At 44.1% G+C, this 21,924-nt stretch overlaps 1 protein-coding gene across 4 annotated transcripts in view; it reads right to left on the bottom strand.

The window, feature by feature from the left end:
- Nucleotides 1-21,924, bottom strand: part of LOC139423154 (homeobox protein cut-like 1) — a 247,218-nt gene that overhangs the window by 87,784 nt on the left and 137,510 nt on the right. For all 4 annotated transcript variants that reach the window (XM_071174851.1, XM_071174853.1, XM_071174854.1 and 1 more), the window contains exons 4-5: nucleotides 6,593-6,671; nucleotides 2,749-2,886 (exon numbers count right to left, since the gene is read on the bottom strand). In XM_071174851.1, the coding sequence (XP_071030952.1) occupies nucleotides 2,749-2,886; nucleotides 6,593-6,671 (217 nt within the window). The remainder of the gene's footprint in view (nucleotides 1-2,748; nucleotides 2,887-6,592; nucleotides 6,672-21,924) is intronic.

Raw genomic sequence — 21,924 nt, 5'->3', positions numbered from 1 at the left:
CCTCTGAGCCCTTTTCCCCCTTAACTGTTAAATTGAACTTTAAACATTTAGGTTGCAGGGGATCAATGGCCTCGGCTGGGCCAGGATGCGCGCGCGAGAGAGGGAGAGAGAGAGAAAAGAAGAGAGGGATGGAAAAGAGAGAGAGAATGAGAGAGGGGGTGATTCTCCACTCCACCACCACTGAGGTGGGAGATCCGCAGCTTAACCGGAGCACAGGAGAGAAAAAAGAAAATCAATGGCAAAATACAACATTGCCGCTATTGAGCTGGGTCAATTAGCTCTTGGTGGGAGGGGAATTCCAAAGACAGAGAGGGCAGCCCCCCCCCCCACCCCCCCTCTTCTCCTCCACTTCTTTCACATGCTATTCTGAAAAGGAGACAAAAATCAGCGAAGGCTTTAAAGGCCTATACAATGGGGCTTCACCTGAAAAGCCTGCCCAGGGGCTACTGTCATAAAAGGGGCTATGGGGGAGGTGAGCCATTATTAAAAAGGATCTATACTGAACAAAAATATTAACGCAACATGTAAAGTGTTGTTCCCATGTTTCATGAGCTGAAATAAAATATCCCAGAAATGTCACATACGCACAAAAAGCTGATTTCGCTCAAACGTACTTCCCTTTTAGTGAGCATTTCTCCTTTGCCAAGATATTCGATCCACCTGACAAGGTGTGGCATATCATGAAGCTGATTAAACAGCATGACCATTACACAGATGCATCTTGTGCAGTGGACAATAAAAGGGCACTTTAAAATGTGCAGTTCTGTCACAACAATGCCACAGACATCTCAAAGTTTTGAGGGAGCGTGCAATTGGCATGCTGACTGCAGGAATGTCCACCAGAGCTGTTGCAGGAGAATTGACTGTTCACTACTCTACCATAAGCCGCCCCCCAACGTTGTTTTAGAGAATTTGGCAATATATCCAACCGGCTTGACAACCACAGACTGCGTATAACCTCTACAACCCAGTGCCTATGGCTTTAGCTCAGCAAGCCAACCATTTTTTGTGGCCCACCGGTTCAAACCCAGTTGATCACTCTCGTCCAGTATACAGTGCATTATGAAAGAATTCAGACCCCACGAATTTGTCCACATTTTGTTACGTTACAGCCTTATTCTAAAATTGATTTAAAAACAATCTACACACAATACTCAATAATGTCAATGCAAAAACAGGTTTTACTTTTTTTTGTGCAAAATGTGTATACATAAAATAAAATTAAATGTCATATTTAAATACGTATTCAGACCTCTTACTCAGTACTTTGTTGAAGCACCTTTGTCAGCAATTACAGCCTTGAGACTTCTTGGGTATGACACTACAAGCTTAACACACCTGTATTTGGGGAGTTTCTTCCATTCTTCTCTGTAGATCCTCTTGAGCGCTGTCAGATTGGATGGGGACCGTGTCTGCACAGCAATTTTCAGGTCTCTCTGGGCTCTGGCTGGGCCACTAAAGGAAATTCAGAGACTTGTCCCGAAGCCACTCCTGCGTTGTCTTGGTTGTGTCTTGGCCGTTGTCCTGTTGGAAGGTGAACTTTCGCCCCAGTCTGAGGTCCTGAGCTCACTGGAGCAGGTTTTCATCAAGGATCTTTCTGTACTTTGCGCCGTTCATCTTTTTCTTGCTCCTGACTAGTCTCCCAGTCCCTTCCGCTGGAAAACATCCCCACAGCACGATGCTGCCACCACCATGCTTCACCGTAGTGATGGTAACAGGTTTCCTCCAAACGTGATAATTGGCATTCAGTCCAAAGAGTTCAATCTTGGTTTCATCAGAGCAGAGAATCTTGTTTCTCATTGTCTGAGAGTCCTTTAGGTGCCTTTTGGCGAACTCCAAGCAGGCTGTCATGTGCCTTTTACTGAGGAGTGGCTTCCATCTGGCCACTCTATCATAAGGGCCTGATTGGTGGAGTGCTGCAGAGATGGTTGTCCTTCTGAAAGGTTCTCCCTTCTCCACAGAGGAACTTTGGAGCTCTGTCAGACTGACCATCAGGTTTTTGGTCACCTCCCTGACCTCAGTTCGGCCGGGCAGTCAGCTGTAGGAAGAGTCTTGTTGGTTCCAAACTTCTTCCATTTAAAAATTAAGTCCACTGTATTCTTGGGGACCTTCAATGCTGCAGAAGTTGTTTTGTACCCTTTCCCAGATCTGTGCCTCGGCACAATCCTGTCTCGGAGCTCTACGGACAATTCCTTTGACTTCATGGCTTGGGTTTTTGCTCTGACATGCACTGACTATGGGACCTTAGGTGTGTGCCTTTCCAAATCATGTCCAATCAATTGAATTTACCACAGGTGAACTCCAATCATGTTGTCAATGATGATCAATGGAAACAGAATGCACCTGAGCTACATTTCGAGTCTCATAGCAAAGGATCTGAATATATTTATGTAAATAAGGTATTTCTGTTTTCTCTTTGTCATTATGGGGTATTGTGTGTAGATTGATGAGGAAAACAATGAATTGAATACATTTTTAAATTAGGCTGTAACGTAACAAAATGTGGAGAAAGTCAAGGGGTCTGATTACTTTTCTAATGCACTGTAGGTACAAAGAGTATGTGAAGGAAAATATACCTAATAATAATAATTATTAAAGAAAAAAAAAATATATATATATATATATATATATATAAAATGGATATGGGTGATTGGAAATGTTTCAGACAATTACATTGATAGAAGCCACAATCTGCAATATCAAAGCTGATCTACCCAAAATAAAACCAAATAAGAGTGTGTGTCTCACCGTGGTTCTTGACCTCAGCGATCTCCTGGGTGTAGCCCTCCAGCGTCTCGCGGAGCTTCTGGTTCTCCGTCTCGATGTCGTGCATCCTCTGGACCTTCAGCTGTAGCTGCTGGGTAGCCTCCAGGGCCGACACAGGGTCTGATGGGACGGGAGAGGACACTTATGTTACTACTCATTATGCATCTCAAATCACAAGAAATCACTAATCACTATACAAATCAACAATATACATTACTAATCATTAGACTACACAGGATTGGACTATGCACATCCACCATGCATGTCTGACACCAGGGCAGCCTTTCAAAGTGGAACAGCTTGGTGTATATATGACTAGTATTAGTGTAGCATGTTCTGAAGATCGGTTCATTGAGGAGATCCTAAGACCCACCCGTCCATTCATCCCTCCCTACCACTCTCTCTCTCTGTCTCTAACCTCTACCTCTCACTCCATTCAAACATCAATCCAGGCACTGCAACAATAAGGTGTATTGTGGGGTTTTGTGTCCCTGGCAGTGGCCAGGGCGAGTCACATGAGGCTGACTGATGATGAGTCCTGTGTGTGTGTGTGTGTGCCAGAGCAGCAGAGCTATGTATAGCTGCCCCCATTCGTACAGAGTAGAGCAGGAGTGCTGAGACAGCGCTGCTGTGGTTGCAGCACACACACACACACACACACACACACACACACACACACACACACACACACACACACACACACACACACACACACACACACACACACACACACACACACACACACACACACACACACACACACACACACACACACACACACACACACACGTAGCCCAGACAAAGGAGCTGAAGAGAGGGAGAGAAAAAGGGCAAGAAAGGGAGAGGCAGGGAGAATGAATGAGAGAGGAAAATAGAGATAGGAAGAGGGGCGATAGCTAGGATTCAGGACAATGATGATGACTTTCTTATCTTTGGGGCTTGGGCAGAGAAACCCATGGGACAACAATACATTCCTGTAAACAGACTAAAGCGGGCTTGTATGAAAATAATGTACACCCTTGCAGAACATATTATTATATTATTATATTGCACAACTACACTCTTGACTACAGTGCCTATTTGTGATAGGTCCTCAGCCAATGGCACAACCCACAGTGGTGGAAACGGTGGATTGATAAATGTATATATTGATAAACTGAATTAAATCAAAGCTGTAAAACACATTGCTGATGACTCGAAAAAGTCAATGACTGATTGTGGTCCTCTTTTGAATCAAGGTCAGAAATTGTGGTGATGGGGATGGGGATGGGAGGCATTTGGAGACTGGCAGGTTGTTCTAACCCTTCGCCGCCTCCCCCCCACCCCCCACGTTGGGCGCTGCCAGTCCTGGCCTCATCAGTGCCCGGCATCGACGCGGCCACTAATTGCCGTATGACTAATTATGCCCCAATTCCAGTTGATTTTCTTTAATGAGACAGCTGGGTTAATTATGTAATCATATGATTACATTAGCCCCCCTGGCCCTGAGAGAGAGAGAGCAGAGAAGGAGGGAGAGAGAGGGAAAGGGGGGAGGAAGAGGAGGGATATGAAAAGAGTGATAGAGAGGGGTAAACAACGGGAGATAAAAGGAGGAAGAGCGAGAGGGAGAGTATAAGAGCATATATTCCAGGCCGACATAATTCCACATTGACATTATGGGGTATTGTGTGTCGGCAGTGACCAAAACAATCTCAGGCTGTAACACAACACACTGTGGAAAGTCACAGGGTGTGAATACTTTCTGAAAGCGCTGTGGAAGACGCACACACCACGTCAAACACACCAGTGCCTTGTGAATCTGATAAACTCCTCTCCCCACTAAGATAGTCCTTCTGTTACGTGAAACAAGGGCCAAGTTATCTCCACCACGTCCTTGGAGGGAGAAGCAGTCTAGAGTACCAGCCAAGCCGCTGAGGACACAACAGCATTATCAAAAGATCTGTTATGTCAACAACGGCGCGCGGTGTTCTAACACCCTGCGTCATCACACAAAGTGTTCATCGAAGACTCTGAAACAAGAGCTCTGGTCTGTCCATGGACAACCTGTTCCCCTGCTACACCAATCCTTATTTGTTTGTGAAAATGCACTTTGACTTCTCGTCATAAAAAATGACAGTAGTACCGACATTCTTGAAGGGTTGGATGGGGAACTAATCTTTTAATTCCATTTCAATATTATCTATGATGATATCCTCTCTTGTTAAGGGTGCTTTGAATGACCCCATATGATTAAAAAACGACAGTCAATGTGAACTACAGTGTGACAGGAGTGGCCATAATGTAACATTATGGTGATGAGTGCTGTCACAGTACAGGGCTGTATCACATCTAGCCCGTCTCTGTCGGCCTAGTCCCAGTGCCTACCACTCCATTGCTACTCTCTCCAACACAGACGGACTGACCACAGTGTGTGTCGGAATATCTCTCTTCCTGTCCTCCCTGGAACTTAGAACTGGGAGATTGTCCCTTCACTAGGCAGTGGCAGCACCAACACTGTCTGGATGGGCGAGGTTCTGTGTGCGTGCGTGTGTGTGTGTGTGAGTGATGAGAGCGAGTGAGTGTGTGTGTGAGTGAGTGAGAGAGTGTGTGTGTGTGAGTGAGCGAGTGTGTGTGTGTGAGTGAGTGAGAGAGTGTGTGTGTGCTCGGAGCAGAAGGAGTGAGACTGAGTGCCAACTGCTCAGTGCAGCCACTCCAGCCTGCTGCAGAACACTGTGAGAACAGTGTGAATATTTCCAAAGGCTTTATGAGAAGGCTAGAGAGGGAAGACAGTAGGTGGAGACACCTGTCAACTTTGACATTCTACCGCCAAGTGTCATCAGGGTGAGAGTCAGGTAGGGTGTGTGTGAGGGTGTGTATTTTCCCTGGTGTGTTCAGCAGAGCTCCAAGGGGTGGATACACACTGACGTTAAGGTGTGTGTGATCACACACACACACACACCTATGTGATAATCAGTGGAGTAGTGATCATTCATCCTCAGACATACAGACGTGGAGACAAGAATGAACAGGCTCCAGATTACACTGATAATACACAGACATTCCTGGACTTCCCCCCCCACACACACTTGGAACACGGACTGATGTACGGGAGCCAAGGCAAAGGTCTCTAGGTGCTGCTCGTCTGTCTTGGTAGGCTTTGAGCTGTGTGTGAATGCGTGGTGTGGTTTAGAGATCCTAGGCAGGGCTGGGATGTCCAAACCACAACAGCAGTAATTTACGCATGTACTAAGTGGTTCCCCAAGCAGGCCGGCTTGCTCCTACAGGCCTGTGTGTGTGTGTGTTCGCATGTGTTTCCATAAGGTTCACCAAGGAGAAAATGTACTGCAGGCAGACAAGGCTCCCAGACAGCCTCCCAGACAGCCACACACACACACACACGAGCCAGCTCAGAAATCCCAGTCCGTCACAGACTAACACATACTCCAGTCACCCTCCCCTGTTGACTGTCCCACTATTAGTCAGCCTAGCCAGGAAGTCCCTCAGTGCTTTAGTTAGGTGGAAAAAACACTGTCCAGGAGATCTCCATGGACAACAACACTGGTATTAATAGTGACTGTGCGTCTGTCAGTGTGTTGAAATCATCATGTCTTTCCCATCCCTTCATTTTCCCCACAAGCTCCTGGAGGCACATCGTCTCAGGAACATCAGGAAAAGTAATTAGAAGTTTGTGTGTGTGTGTGTGTGTGTGTGTGTGTGGCGCAAGAGACGTGTGTCTCATAAACATGCCGGAATTGTTTAGGGTGCCTTGGCTGCTGTGGAAATCCCTGTGAAATCTCTATTCCAAAAACACACACACACACACACACACGGTTGAGCTGAGACTTACCTGGGACATCGATGAATCTCTTGTACACACTTAGGAAGGCAGCCTCTGACTCCTTACTTCTTTTACTCACCGCGTCGATCTGAAAGGAAGGATGGATATATTGCTTAAGAAAAGAGAGATGGGGGAGAGTGGTCGAGAGGAGATCCAACTTTTATCAGAGAACACGACAACAATCATATCAGTCAAATGTTTGTGTCTCTGTGTACAGTAAGAAGGAAGTTAAGAGATAGTTTCGCAAGCCAATGCTAAGTAGCGTTAGCACAATGATGGAGTTTCAGGGTATCTGCTAGCGTGTTATGCTAGCAGATACCCATAGACTTCCAGTCATTGCGCTAACACTAGTTAGCAACTTCCTTCAAACTGCACGCAGACACATAATAAATGGTATCCAAAATCCAGAAGTATGCCATTAAGGACAGGAGTTTTTCAGGATAAAAAAGAAACGTAATGGAGCTAAAGCACAGGCAGAATCCTAGAGGAAAACCTGGTTCAGTCTGCTTTCTACCAGACACTGGGAGATGAATTCAGTTATTAGCAGGACAATAACCTCAACCACTAGCCCAAATATACACTGAGCATATAAAACATTAAGAACATATGCTCTTGTCATGACATACACTGACTAGGTGAATCCAGGTTAAAGCAATGATCCCTTATTGATGTCACTTTCTAAATCCACTTCAAATCAGTGTAGATGAAGGGGAGGAGACAGGAAGGTGTACACTGGAGATGCTTACCAAGAAGACAGTGAATGTTCTGAGTGGCCGAGTTACAGTTTTGACTTAAATCTACTCAAATATCTATGGCAAGACCTGAAAATGGTTGTCTAGCAATGATCAACTCCCTAATTGACAGAGCTTGAAGAATTTTTAAAATAATAAATGGTCAAATATTGCACAATCCAGGTGTGGTAAGACTCACAGCTATAATTGCTGCTTGGGTTGCAAACGGTCGGAAACTTTCCATGGGAAGTTAAGCCTGTGAATTTTGCTTAAATTCATCAAAAAAGTTAGCTGATAACAGTGAATTTTTTTTGTGGTATACACATAAGGCAATTCTAGGTTTTGTGGCATATTTTGGTTAAACTATCCCCAATTCAATGGAATTGCAACCCTCTGCATGCACAGTGCATTCTTCCATCACATGTACAGCTGATTCTCAATATCTTGCAAACTAATGAGATGCTATTGAGCCCACACTACTACACTGTCTGAGCCAAGGACTACATGCTTTCTGGTAAGTTTTGATTACAATACTAGGTGGGGTGAATATATTTTATATTAACTAGTAAATAGTAGCCTACAGCAAAGTGTGTTTAAATAATTTCTAACTTGTTAACAATTTCTGCTAGTTAGTTTTTGCTACCATGTAGGTTTTAGCTTGCTTGAGCCTGCTTACTGAGGAGTGTTAATTCACCTGTTTCAATACATGTTTCATTTTAAAACATTTATCTTACAAAGGAGTTGTTTAATCTAACTGCTTAACTATTCATCTGTACATGGGATTGTATTTGTTGTTTATTTTACTAATTTACTAAAATCTTTACAGGAAAATGCCACAGGCACTATCTGACGTGTGGAGACATTTCACTGCAGCTAATGTAGGAAAAACTGCGTACATTTGCAAATACTGTACCAAATCATATGTCAAGAAAGCAACAAAGATGCAGAATCATCTGGCCAAGTGCATAAAGTTCCCTCAGCGCTCACAATAAGCAACTTCGAATAGAAGTAGATGGACTTTTGTCAGAGGTGATTATGATTAACCTTATCGAAAGCAACAGCTCATGGTCTTCCTGGAATCAGAAGTTATTTTGACTCAACGGAGGAACGTAGTCAGAGAAATGCTGATGAATGTCTTGCTCAAGCTGTGTATGCAACTGGTTCACCTCGGATGCTCACAGGCAATGTGTGTTGGAAAAGATTTCTGAATGTTCTTCGCCCAGCATACACCCTTCCAACCAAACATGCTTGATCTACTAATTTGCTGGATGCAGAGTTCAAGTGCAGGTCAAGCAAATCATAGAGAAAGCAGACTGTATTGCAATAATCTCTGATGGGTGGTCAAATGTTCGTGGGCAAGGAATAATTAACTACATCTCTACCCCTCAACCAGAATTCTACAGGAGCACAGACACAAGGGACAACAGACACACCGGTCTCTACATTGCAGATGAGCTGAAGGCAGTCATCAATGACCTTGGACCACAGAAGGTATTTGCACTGGTGACAGACAATGCTGCGAACATGAAGGCTGCTTGATCTAAAGTGGTGGAGTCCTACCCTCACATCACACCCATTGGCTGTGCTGCTCATGCATTGAATCTGTTCCTCAAGGACATCATGGCACAGAAAACAATGGATACACTCTACAAGAGAGCCAAGGAAATGATTAGGTATGTGAAGGGTCATCAAGTTATAGCAGCAATTTACCTCACCAAGCAAAGTGAGAAGAATAAGAGCACCACATTGAAGCTGCCCAGCAACACCCATTGTCGAGGTGTTGTCATCATGTTTGACAGTCTCCTGGAGGGGGAGGAGTCTCTCCAATAAATGGCCATATCACAGTCTGCCGATATGGACAGCCCCATCAAGAGGATCCTCCTGGATGATGTATTTTGGGAGAGAGTGGTAAGCAGCCTGAAACTCCTGAAACCTATAGCAGTAGCCATTGCACAGATTGAGGGAGACAATGCCATCCTGTCTGATGTTCAGACTCTGCTTGCAGATGTAAGAGAATAAATCCATACTGCCCTGCCCACTTCACTCTTGCTCCAAGCAGAGGAAACTGCAGTTCTGAAGTACATCAAAAAGCATGAAGACTTCTGCCTGAAACCCATACAAGTTTGACCCCAAGTATGCTTTTAAGAGCATCCTGTCTGGTGCAGAGATCAACAAGGCCTATGGTGTCATCACTACCGTGTCTTACCACCTTGGCCTGGATGAGGGCAAGGTTATTGGCAGACTGGCAAAGTACACTTCCAAGCAAGGGCTTTGGGATGGAGATGCAATATGGCAGTTGTGCCAACATATCTCATCAGTCACCTGGTGAAAGGGACTTTGTGAATCTGAGGCTCTTTCCCGTTGCCTCAATCATCCTCCAAATCCCACCAACATCAGCCGCCTCAGAGCGCAACTGGTCCTTGTTTGGGAACACACACACCAAAGCACGCAACAGGCTGACCAATACAAGGGTTGAAAAATTGGTGGCCATCCGGACAAATTTCAGGCTTTTTGAGCCTGACAACGAGCCATCCTCAACAAGGAGGAGTGACAGTGAAGATGAGGCCTCAGTCAGATGTTCAAGAGGTGAACATTGAGGAGGTCCAGGGAAAAGACATGGGCGCCTGAGAGGAAGACAACCAAAGCTTTAGTTTCTAGACTTTCAATTTACAGATTTACAGATATGTTGAAAACATTTTTGGGAGATGTGATGGATCACTGGGGATCATTCAATATTCCCTTTCTTTTGTTGTTCAGTGAAATCATCCCATGTGAAGAGTCAACTAATTTAATTAAAGTTCAATTCGTAACTAAATTGTTTTATTGGAAGGACTTAATCATTTGCAATTATGTCTACTTATGATAAGGTAAAAGGTTTATGTTTTGGTCTCCATATGATATGGTAAATATATCCAATGCAAAAAACATCTATATTGAAATGGTATTAATATTACATTTGCATATATTTCCATTAATTCCCATTAATTCCCACGGAAAGTTTCCACCTCTGAATATTCCCCAAAATGTGCAACCCTAATTGCTGCTAAAGTGCTTCTACAAAATACTGACTCAGGAGTGTGAATACCTATGTAAATGAGATATTCTGTATTTCATTGTCAATAGATTTGCAAACATTTCTAAAAACATGTTTTCACTGTCATTATGGGTTATTGTGTGTAGATGGGTGAGAATATGTTTTATTTAATCTATTTTCTATTTTGAATTCAGACTAACACAACAAACTGTGGAATAAGTCAAGGGGTATGAATACTTTCGGAATGCACTGTTTGTAGTTTTGGGCTGTCCCCGACTAAAATAAATCTTGGTTGACCGAGAGTCACCTTGTTCAAAGTTTTTAAGCATATATATGTATATATATATATATGTATATATATATATATATATATATATATATATATATATATATATATATATATATATATATATATATATATATATATATATATATATATATATATATATACTGCTCAAAAAAATAAAGGGAACACTAAAATAACACGTCCTAGATCTGAATGAATGAAATATTCTTATTAAATACTTTTTTCTTTACATAGTTGAATGTGCTGACAACAAAATCACACAAAAATGATCAAACGAAATCAAATGTATCAACCCATGGAGTTCTGGATTTGGAGTCACACTCAAAATTAAAGTGGAAAACCACACAACAGGCTGATCCAACTTTGATGTAATGTCCTTAAAACAAGTCAAAATGAGGCTCAGTAGTGTGTGTGGCCTCCACGTGCCTGTATGACCTCCCTACAACGCCTGGGCATGCTCCTGATGAGGTGGCGGATGGTCTCCTGATGGATCTCCTCCCAGACCTGGACTAAAGCATCCGCCAACTCCTGGACAGTCTGTGGTGCAATGTGGCGTTGGTGGATGGAGCGAGACATGATGTCCCAGATGTGCTCAATTGGATTCAGGTCTGGGGAACGGGCGGGCCAGTCCATAGCATCAATGCCTTCCTCTTGCAGGAACTGCTGACACACTCCAGCCACATGAGGTCTAGCATTGTCTTGCATTAGGAGGAACCCAGGGCCAACCGCACCAGCATATGGTCTCCCAAGGGGTCTGAGGATCTCATCTCGGTACCTAATGGCAGTCAGGCTACCTCTGGCGAGCACATGGAGGGCTGTGCGACCCCCCAAAGAAATGCCACCCCACACCATGACTGACCCACCGCCAAACCGGTCATGCTGGAGGATGTTGCAGGCAGTAGAACGTTCTCCACGGCGTCTCCAGACTGTCACGTCTGTCACATGTGCTCAGTGTGAACCTGCTTTCATCTGTGAAAAGCACAGGGCGCCAGTGGCAAATTTGCCAATCTTGGTGTTCTCTGGCAAATGCCAAACGTCCTGCACAGTGTTTGGCTGTAAGCACAACCCCCACCTGTGGACGTCGGGCCCTCATACCACCCTCATGGAGTCTGTTTCTGACCGTTTGAGCAGACACATGCACATTTGTGGCCTGCTGGAGGTCATTTTGCAGGGCTCTGGCAGTGCTCCTCCTGCTCCTCCTTGCACAAAGGCGGAGGTAGCGGTCCTGCTGCTGGGTTGTTGCCCTCCTACGGCCTCCTCCACGTCTCCTGATGTACTGGCCTGTCTCCTGGTAGCGCCTCCATGCTCTGGACACTACGCTGACAGACACAGCAAACCTTCTTGCCACAGCTCGCATTGATGTGCCATCCTGGATGAGCTGCACTACCTGAGCCACTTGTGTGGGTTGTAGACTACGTCTCATGCTACCACTAGAGTGAAAGCACCGCCAGCATTCAAAAGTGACCAAAACATCAGCCAGGAAGCATAGGAACTGAGAAGTGGTCTGTGGTCACCACCTGCAGAACCACTCCTTTATTGGGGGTGTCTTGCTAATTGCCTATAATTTCCACCTGTTGTCTATTCCATTTGCACAACAGCATGCGAAATGTATTGTCAATCAGTGTTGCTTCCTAAGTGGACAGTCTGATTTCACAGAAGTGTGATTGACTTGGAGTTACATTGTGTTGTTTAAGTGTTCCCTTTATTTTTTTGAGCAGTATATATATATATATATATATATATATATATATATATATATATAGATATATAGATATATAGACACACACACACCCTATGTGTTTGAATAAAATCAACTAAATATGCACTGAGCTTGTCTGACGCTTTAAGCACACAGTTTGATTAAATAATAATTAAACACAAATTACTCAAGAAAGAGCCTGATGAACACTGTTAAAAAAATTGACAGCGAGTGGCTGTGGGACTGCCACACATTGTCTCGCTCTCCTCCATACTGCAGCGAAAAGGCAGCACAGCAAGTGTTTATTGCACTGTCCGTGCTGAAGCTGCAACAACATTTCAGCCATTTAGTTTCTTACTTGTTTCGGACTGAAAGGGTATGTTACTGAAATCACAAATTATTTTAGGAAAAACATTCTCTCAACCCTTGCTCTTTTTATGTGAAACATGTAAGCATCACTTGCATGTGACCAAAAGGACCTGACCTGTCAATCACATTAATAAATTGGTTATAACAAACTCCGAACAGAGTAACCGCAAAATGGATGCAGAGGACGTGGAAAAGAAACTCGAAACAGGTGAATGTTTGCTGGTTGCTCAGGAGGGAAAGGGGAAGTCAGATCTGTGGAAGACATTTGACTTAGTTGTAGAAACTACTGGAGATCAAGAAAATTGAGGGTATCGGAACAAGCTTTGCGTGAGTATTATGTGTACCTAACAGTTGCTGTTAGATTACAATATTATTATTATTTTCCTGACCATTTGGAACCATGTAAGTAACTCTAAATAAATAAATGTATCAGAGAGTATGTTCTAATGAAAACAAAATCAATTTAAAGCCTTTATTACAGCAGACTAAAAACAGTTGCATGCGTTCATGATTTGCAGTTTATTTATTGTTTGGGCTATTTATTGAAAGCAGCCTTTGTTATTTAATTTGAAAACTAAAATTATTGTTTGCATTTCAAAGCATGAATGTATCATATGCTGTGTGATGGCATGAAGGAATTAATGAGTGATTGATTGATTGATATAGTAGCCTATATATTGAAATAAGCCTAAGTAAGTTACCCTATCAAGACTAAACAGGACGCGCTCTTAGGCCTACAGCTCGATGATGGTTATATACAAGGATACTATATAAAGCCTACTAATGACAATGACATTACTTAATATTATGGTGATCATAATAACTGTAATAAGACCAATAAGAAGGAGATCAAGAGAAAGGAGGATATATGAGAGAGAGCTGCATGTATATTATGTGTGACAAACAGGTGCTGTCAGATTACAGTATCATTTTTCTGCCTGTTTGGAACAGTGTAAACAACACCAAATAAATAAGTAATAGCAGTCTTTTCGAACGGCAAAAAATAGTAAAGCCTTTATTACAGCATAGCAAAGATTAAAAACAGCCAAATCGGTGAAATTGCTTTATCAGACAATTTGCCGTGGCATGAGGCTTGGTGCTTATGGAATCAGTAGGCTTTTAAACAAACACTCAAACAGGCAACAGAAACAAGATCTCTCTTATTTATGTAGATCTATATGGATGATTTATAAAGCCAGGCACATTTAACAGTTAGGCTATTGATTTTACAGTAGACCTAATTAAGTTGGGGTTTCCTCTCTCCTCAATTTTCTTAGACAATTAGGCTAAGAAACGGGCTGTTTTCTCATCAATGCTGCTGCCTCTGCTGCATTGTTCTCAATCCCAATAGGCTGGTTAATGTTGCTATTAAGCACACACAGTAGCAACATAGGGAACGGCGCCAATTCTAAGGCGCACTGAAGATTATGTTTCAGAACCGTGGACAGTGACCGTATCCAACATGAGAGAAAGCGCATTTGTTATAAAATAATATTTGATTTATTAGTGTTGCACCATTACGTTTTACATAATATAACCATATAAAATGTTAGTACCACATGGCCTCCGCGATGGATAAGTACACTGACACAGGTGCGAATCAGACAGGTGTCTTGTGGACCATGACATAGTTTTTTTAACGTTACGACTGCTACACTGAAGAAATCTCGGTCGACCAACAGGCTTTCGACTAAACAATCGACCAGTCGACTAAATGATGTCAGCTCAAATGTAGTTCAACATGAATCGGATTGCATTTATATAGAAATGATTGAATCCTTAACAGCGTCAGCTCCAGATCTATCAATGCTGTAAAACTTCCACCGCAGGATTTATGCCTTAAAAATGCATTAATAGCAGTGTCGTTAATGTCATTAACCAGTAACAACCTGCTTAAAGATATTGAGCTTCCAACCCCATCAGTTCATGATGAAGACTGAGTGCTTCTCTGCTGTGGACTGGGAAGACAGACAGCGCTCTCCTACAATTGGAACGCACCAAGGCAGCTAACCAATGAGTCATCAAGGGGGTGACGTGATTTGGCGTTGGGCCAAGAGGCGCCACAGCTCTTGCATTCAAGTTCATCAACACTAAAGTAGAGGAGTATAGTGCTGATTCATAGCCATGGCATTGCTTTAGTATGCTGGTGATATGATACAGCATTGCTTTTACATTAACTACACTGCACTGCACGAGGCTCAAAAATCATAATATTTATGATTTAAATATGTTATGAAAACTGCTATTTTTAGCTCCAAACCAACACTCTACATCACAAATACCTGCCCATACAGCAAAAACATTACAGCTCTCACCAAGGCACTTCATATAGAACATAGCATCAACAGTTTGTGTGGCTCAACATCAACTCCAGATTACCTCTCAAATACTATACCGTCTACATGATAAAGGAAAGGAAACACACTTTGGAGACCCGTCACGGACCAAGTCAAATACTGCATCATATTCCTCCGTTGTCCTTGGAGAGGTAGGGAGAGGTGGTCAAACACAGGTCACAGATTACTCTTCCCTGAACCCTCGCTTGCCCTCAATAACACACACTGGACAACAGCTGGCAAGAGAGGAGAAAGGGTTTTGTCCAAACCTATTTCAATAGCATGGTTGGTTATACATATAACACAAATAATAATCCACCCCTCTCGTATTTGATGCATTTTTTTATCAGCTTTCCTTTACATGGAAGCAGCTATATTAGTGGTGAGTCCTCCATGTACACCATCACACACACCCTTTTATATCATCTGTGGCACACACACCCTTTTATACCATCTGTGGCACACACACCCTTTTATACCATCTGTGGCACACACACCCTTTTATACCATCTGTGGCACACACACCCTTTTATACCATCTGTGGCACACACACCCTTTTATACCATCTGTGGTACACACACACACACACACACACACACACACACACCTAAACGCCTCAGCTGCGCTCTATACATTAAACCACCTCGTTATCATGCGCTGTTAATCAAATCATTTCCTCACGTATAGATAGCCATTGTATGACGTTTGGATGTAATAGGAGCGCTACCAATCTTCAGAGGAAAATAACACGGTATAACCTTGATTCAAAAAGATTTCAAAAATACGAATTATTTGTCAAAATGACCCATTGTACTGTTCTTCTGCAAGTAAACATTTTGTTGCACCGTGTATAGCATGTGTATCCTGTACATATGACTAATAAACCGTAAAACGTACATTTTACTCACCATTTAACCTTGGTAAACTTTTTTTATACACTTGCAGACTTCTACCTGTAGTGTATCAGAGTAAGAAAGGTGTCCCATTGGCCTAGCTATGTGAGCTATTGATTGACAGCAGGATCTAACTCCCGCCTACTGTGGGGTTCAGAGGCTTCATGTGTATGGCTGTTGTTGAGGTTGCACCGAGCAGCCCTGAGGCAGCGTGTGTGTATGTGTGTACCTACTCTATCTGCGTGTACTGTATGTAAGTGTTTAGGTCTATGTCTGTGTGTGTGTGTGTGTGTGTGTGTGTGTGTGTGTCTGCGGAGGTGTCACATGTCTCCTGAGAGCCACGTCCGGGTCTTAGCCTTGCTGCTGACTGCGCGTTCCTCCACTGCTCTGGGAGTGTGAGCAGCCAGCCAGTCCTAGCATCGCCGCTAACTGGGTCATCCTTCGGTAGAGGAGGGGATGGGAGGAGGATGAGAAGGGGAGGGAGGGAGGGGGGGAAGCACGAGAGGAGGAGTAAAGAGCTACTGTACATCCCAAAAATATATACACTGGGTGTACAAAACATTAAGAACACTTTCCATGACAGACTGGTGAATCCAGGTGAAAGCTATGAGCCATTATCGATGTCACTTGTTAAATCCACTTCAATCAGTGTAGATGTAGGAGAGGAGACAAGGCTTAAAATTCCTTCTTTAACCTAAGACAAATTGAGACATGGATTGTGTATGGGCAAGACAAAATATTTAAGTGGCATGGGCTGGCTCTTCAAGGTTTCGACAAGGTGTGGAAAGCGTTCCACAGGGATGCTGGCCCATGTCGACACACGGAAAATAGAAAAATAACTGAATGTTAATAATAACAGGAGGAATAATGATCACTATATACACGGGGTACCAGTTCCGATGTGCAGGGGTACGAGGTAATTAAGGTAGATGCGTACACATACAGTGCATTCAGAAAGTATTCAGACCCCTTGACTTTTCCCACATTGTTACGTTACAGCCTTATTCGAAAATGGAGTAAATAGTTTATTTCCCTCATCAATCTACACACAATACCTCATAAATGACAAAGCAAAAACTGTTTAGAAATGTTTGCAAAATGTATAACAAATTAAGAACTGAAATATCACATAAGTATTCAGACCCTTTACTTTGTTGAAGCCCCTTTGGCAGCAATTACAGCCTTGAGTCTTCTTGGGTATGATGCTAAAAGCTTGACACAACTGTATTTGGGGAGTGTCTTCCATTCTTCACTACAGATCCTCTCAAGCTCTGTCAGGTTGGATGGGGAGTGTCGCTGCACAGCTATTTCCAGGTCTCTCCAGAGATGTTCTATAGGGTTCAAGTCTGGCCTCTTGATGGGCCACTCAAGGACATCCCAAAGCCACTGCTGTGTGCTTAGTGTCGTAGTCCTGTTGGAAGATGAACCTTCACCCCAGTCTGAGGCCCTGAGCAGGTTTTTGTCAAGGATCTCTCTGTACTTTGCTCTGTTCATCTTTCCCTTGATCCTGACTAGTCTCCCAGTCTCTGGTCCTGAAAAACATCACCACAGCATGATGCTGCCACCACCATGCTTCACCGTAGGGATGGTGCCAGGTTTCCTCCAGATGTGACGCTTGGCATTCAGGCCAAAGAGTTCAATCTTGGTTTCATCAGAGCAGAGCATATTGTTTCTCATTGTCTGAGAGTCCTTTATGTGCCTTTTGGCAAACAACAAGCGGGCTGTCATGTGCCTTTACTGAGGAGTGGCTTCTGTCTTGCCACTTTACCAATCAGGCCTGATTGGTGGAGTGCTACAGACATGGTTGTCCTTCTGGAATGTTCTCCCATCTCCACAGACGAACTCTGCTCTGTCAGACTGATCATTGAGTTCTTGGTCACCTCCCTGACCAAGTCCCTTCTCCCTCGATTGCTCAGTTTGGCCGGGTGACCAGCCTTAGGAATAGTCTTAGTGGTTCCAAATGTCTTCCATTTCAGAATGATGGAGGCCACTATGTTCTTGGGGACCTTCAATGCTGCAGAAATGTTGTGGTACCCTTCCCCAGATCTGTGCCTCGACACAATCTCGTCTCGGAGCTCTACGGACAATTCCTTCGACCTCATGGCTTGATTTTTGCTCTGACATGCACTGACTATGGGACTTTATATAGACAGGTGTGTGCCTTTCCAAATCATGTCCAATCAATTGAATTTACCATAAGTGGACTCCAAACAAGTTGTAAAAACATCTTAAGGTTGATCAACGAAAACAGGATGTATCTGAGCTCGATTTCGAGTCTCATGGCAAAGGTTCTGAATACTTATGTAAATAAAGTAAATAAACCTGTTTTCACATGGTCATTATGGGGTATTGTGTGTAGACTGATGAGGATTATTTTTGTTTTAATCCATTTTAGAATAAGGCTGTAACATAACAAAATGTGGAAAAAGTAAAGGGGTGTGAATACTTTCAGAATGCACTGTGGGTAGGGGTAACACACTGCTTGTGTCAGTCAACAAAGTTCACTCCCACACACACACACTACACACACCACCTCCCCCCCAATATTTAAAGTTTCCTTCCCAACCCATAGGGTGGCAGTGTTTGCTCAACCTCACTAAAAGATGTGGCACAGTACAACTGCAAGTCAGCAACTTACACACACACCAAGTTAAAAGCGTCCAGAAGAGACATATAGTGTTTACAGACACCAAACAATGGGTTCCAAAAGGGAGAAATCAAATAAAAACCGTATTTTGGACGTCCGCTGCCAAGACTCTGTTAGAGGTTTGTTTTATGGAGCGAGGCAGGCAGTTGCCACTGACCAACGCCAGTGAGCCCCAGTCACTTCTCGCTCCTATAGGAGAGAAATGATACATTTTCAGATGGGCTTTCGCTGGAAAACATCTGGATCAAAGTACACAGGGCCAAGTCCCCCCCTCTCTCTTACCCTCTTTCTCTCGTTCTCCCTCTTCCTCCCCCCCACCCCTCATCCTCTCTCTCGATCGCAGATGGAGCAATTAAGGCTCACAGCTTACTGGGCAAAGGGATCTGCCAGACACCATTTTAAAAGGCTGCTTTCCTTCTTTGGTTTTCTATTGAAAGTGGTGGGAAGGAGGAGACGGTGAAGTGGGATAGATAGTTACTGGGGGGAGTGAGGAAGGAGGGATGGCACCGGTGTGTGTGTGACTGTGTGTGCCAAGGCCCTGCGTGACTGTGCGGCCATGGCAAAGTGCAGATTATCTGTCTCGCTCTCCAATGCAGCTCCATGCACATTCTGACAGGGGAGGGCATCTGGCAACGCCGGCTGGGCAGCCTTCTGAATGATCACACAAAAACACATATATAATTGTGTGTGTGTGTGTGTGTGTGTGTGTGTGTGTGTCGAGCTCACAGGTATACCATAACACCTCTCTAATGATCTAGACTCTTTAGGGGTGCGGGAACAACTTAAAAATAGCATGGCAGTTGCTAACCTAATGACGCTAGTAGAAGCGAGATGAAACACAAGGAAGGCTTTGGCACTGGCTTAGGGTCCAGGGGACACCGTTGGCCTCGTCTCTGTCTGTGACCTGGCCTAACCCTGTAATTGCAGAGCAAGTTTGAAGCTGTGGATAACTGATCTAGAGTGGTGTGTGAGAGAAAGAGAGAGAGAGAGAGAGTTTGAGTGTGTTTCTTTTTGGGCTGGGTAGGAGGCATTACTGGCTTTGCAGCTTTCTTTTAAGCAGGGAATTATAGTCTGAGAGGATGGTGACTTAAGAGCATAGAGCTGGGCTTCCCAGGGAAACAGGAAACAGCTAGCTCGCGCCATCTCTGTTATCTGGGGTTGTCGTATGGGGGCCAGGTCTAAAACACTACTTGTAGGCAGCTACAGTAGTATGGATATCTAGTTCTACTAACTATCCTCATCGCTGTAGCCTAACATTACAAAAACAGGTTGATGTTTCTCTAACCACTAGTCCAGGGTCAGATGTTTTTGTAATCCCCCTAATGCTGGAGGAGAGTATCGGGAGTTGGGTAATCTGATCCTAGATCATTTATTACGAGTGAATCTAAGATAGGATGGGCGAGCGGAGCGGCGACACAGTGATGGTCTGTGATGGCTGACACGTCGCTCTTCTGGGGCAGAGCGGGTGTCGCCTGGCATCAGCGTCAATGTCATAGGGAGATCACAGAGAGCGGGCACCACCCTGTGCCATCATCACAGTTACCCCTGTCTCTGTGTGTCGGGGGGAGGGCCACTGAAGAGAGGCTAAATCATATATGGGATGGACACCTTATTCAAGGATATGGTGGCAGAGAGGAGAGGGTTCGAGGACAGGTATGCCTTTACACAATCCCACACATATTGTATGTGAAATTCACACATTATCCTCTTGAAAAAACACTTTTAATGACCTAAAAGGTTGAGGCCCTTCCCAGGCACTCCTTTTTATTGTACGCCTATGCTAACACACACACACACACACACACACACACACACACACACACACACACACACACACACACACACACACACACACACACACACACACACACACACACACACACACACACACACACACACACACACACACACACACACACACACACACACACACACACTGTCAGTGAGTGTTGCACTAATCCCAGCGCTGTGAGAGCTGCCAACTTCACAGCCTTCTCCCTGGGCTCCCGGTGCCCTTACGAAGAGACAGCCATCCAAAATTACACCGCAATTATGCAAAATCAGTAGTGACTTCCTGCATTTGTCCCACTCCTATGCCACTTTGTACATGTCTCTCTCTGCCACAGCCATCACGTCTCCTGAAGGTCTCTGTATCATTCGGTTGCCTGACTAGGCTTGGTGGGGCTTGAATGAGTAACACTGATTCTGTGTGACCTTAATAAAATAATAGCCTAACACTGCATGCTAAAGATTTACTCACATTTAAACCTCATTCCTTAGCAACTGATTTCTTTCGATGCCGCTGAGTGATTCGATCTATGTTCTTCCTTCCCAATTTAATTTATGATGACAGTTTGTCATCAAGAAACGTTTTACTGCCACAGCAAATATACACTACATGATCAAAAGTATGTGGTCACCCGCTCGTCGAACATCTCATTCCAAAATCATGAGCATTAATATGGAGTTGGTCCCCCCTTTGCTGCTACAACAGCCTCAACTCTTCTGGGAAGGCTTTCCACTAGATGTTGGAACATTGCTGCAGGGACTTGCCATTCAGCCACAAGAGCATTAGTTAAGTTGTGCGATTAAGCCTGGCTCGCAGTCGGCGTTCCAATTCATCCCAAAGATGTTCGATGGGGTTGAGGTCAGGGCTCTGTGCAGGCCAGTCAAGTTCTTTCACATTGATTTCAGACAAACCATTTCTGTATGGACCTTGCTTTGTGCACAGGGGCATTGTCATGCTGCAACAGGAAAGGGCCTTCCCCAAACTGTTGCCACAAAGTTGGAAGCACAGACTCGTCTAGAATGTCATTGTATGCTGTAGCGTTAAGATTTCCCTTCACTGGAACTAAAGGGCTTAGCCCGAACCATGAAAAACAGGCCCAGACCATTATTCCTCCTCCACCCAACTACACAGTTGGCACTAAGCATTGGGGCAGGTAGCATTCTCCTGGCATCCGCCATACCCAGACTCATCCCTCCAGAGAACGCGTTTCAACTGCTCTAGAGTCCAATGGCGGCGAGCTTTACACAACTCTAGCCAACGCTTGGCATTGCGCATTGTGATCTTAGGGCTTGAATGCGGCTTCTCAGGCACGGAAATCCATTTCATGAAGCTCCCGACTAACAGCTCTTGTGCTGACGTTGCTTCCAGAGGCAGTTTGAAACTCGGAAGTGAGTGTTACAACCGAGGACAGACTATTTTTATGCGGTTCAGCACTCGGCGGTCCCGTTCTGTGAGCTTGTGTGGCCTACCACTTTGCGTCTGATCCGTTGTTGCTCCTAGACGATTCCACTTTACAATAACAGTACTTACAGTTGA

This window comes from Oncorhynchus clarkii, chromosome 12 (genome assembly GCF_045791955.1).
Source record: "Oncorhynchus clarkii lewisi isolate Uvic-CL-2024 chromosome 12, UVic_Ocla_1.0, whole genome shotgun sequence".
Lineage (NCBI taxonomy): Eukaryota > Metazoa > Chordata > Actinopteri > Salmoniformes > Salmonidae > Oncorhynchus > Oncorhynchus clarkii.
This window is presented reverse-complemented; position numbering and strand designations above follow the sequence as displayed.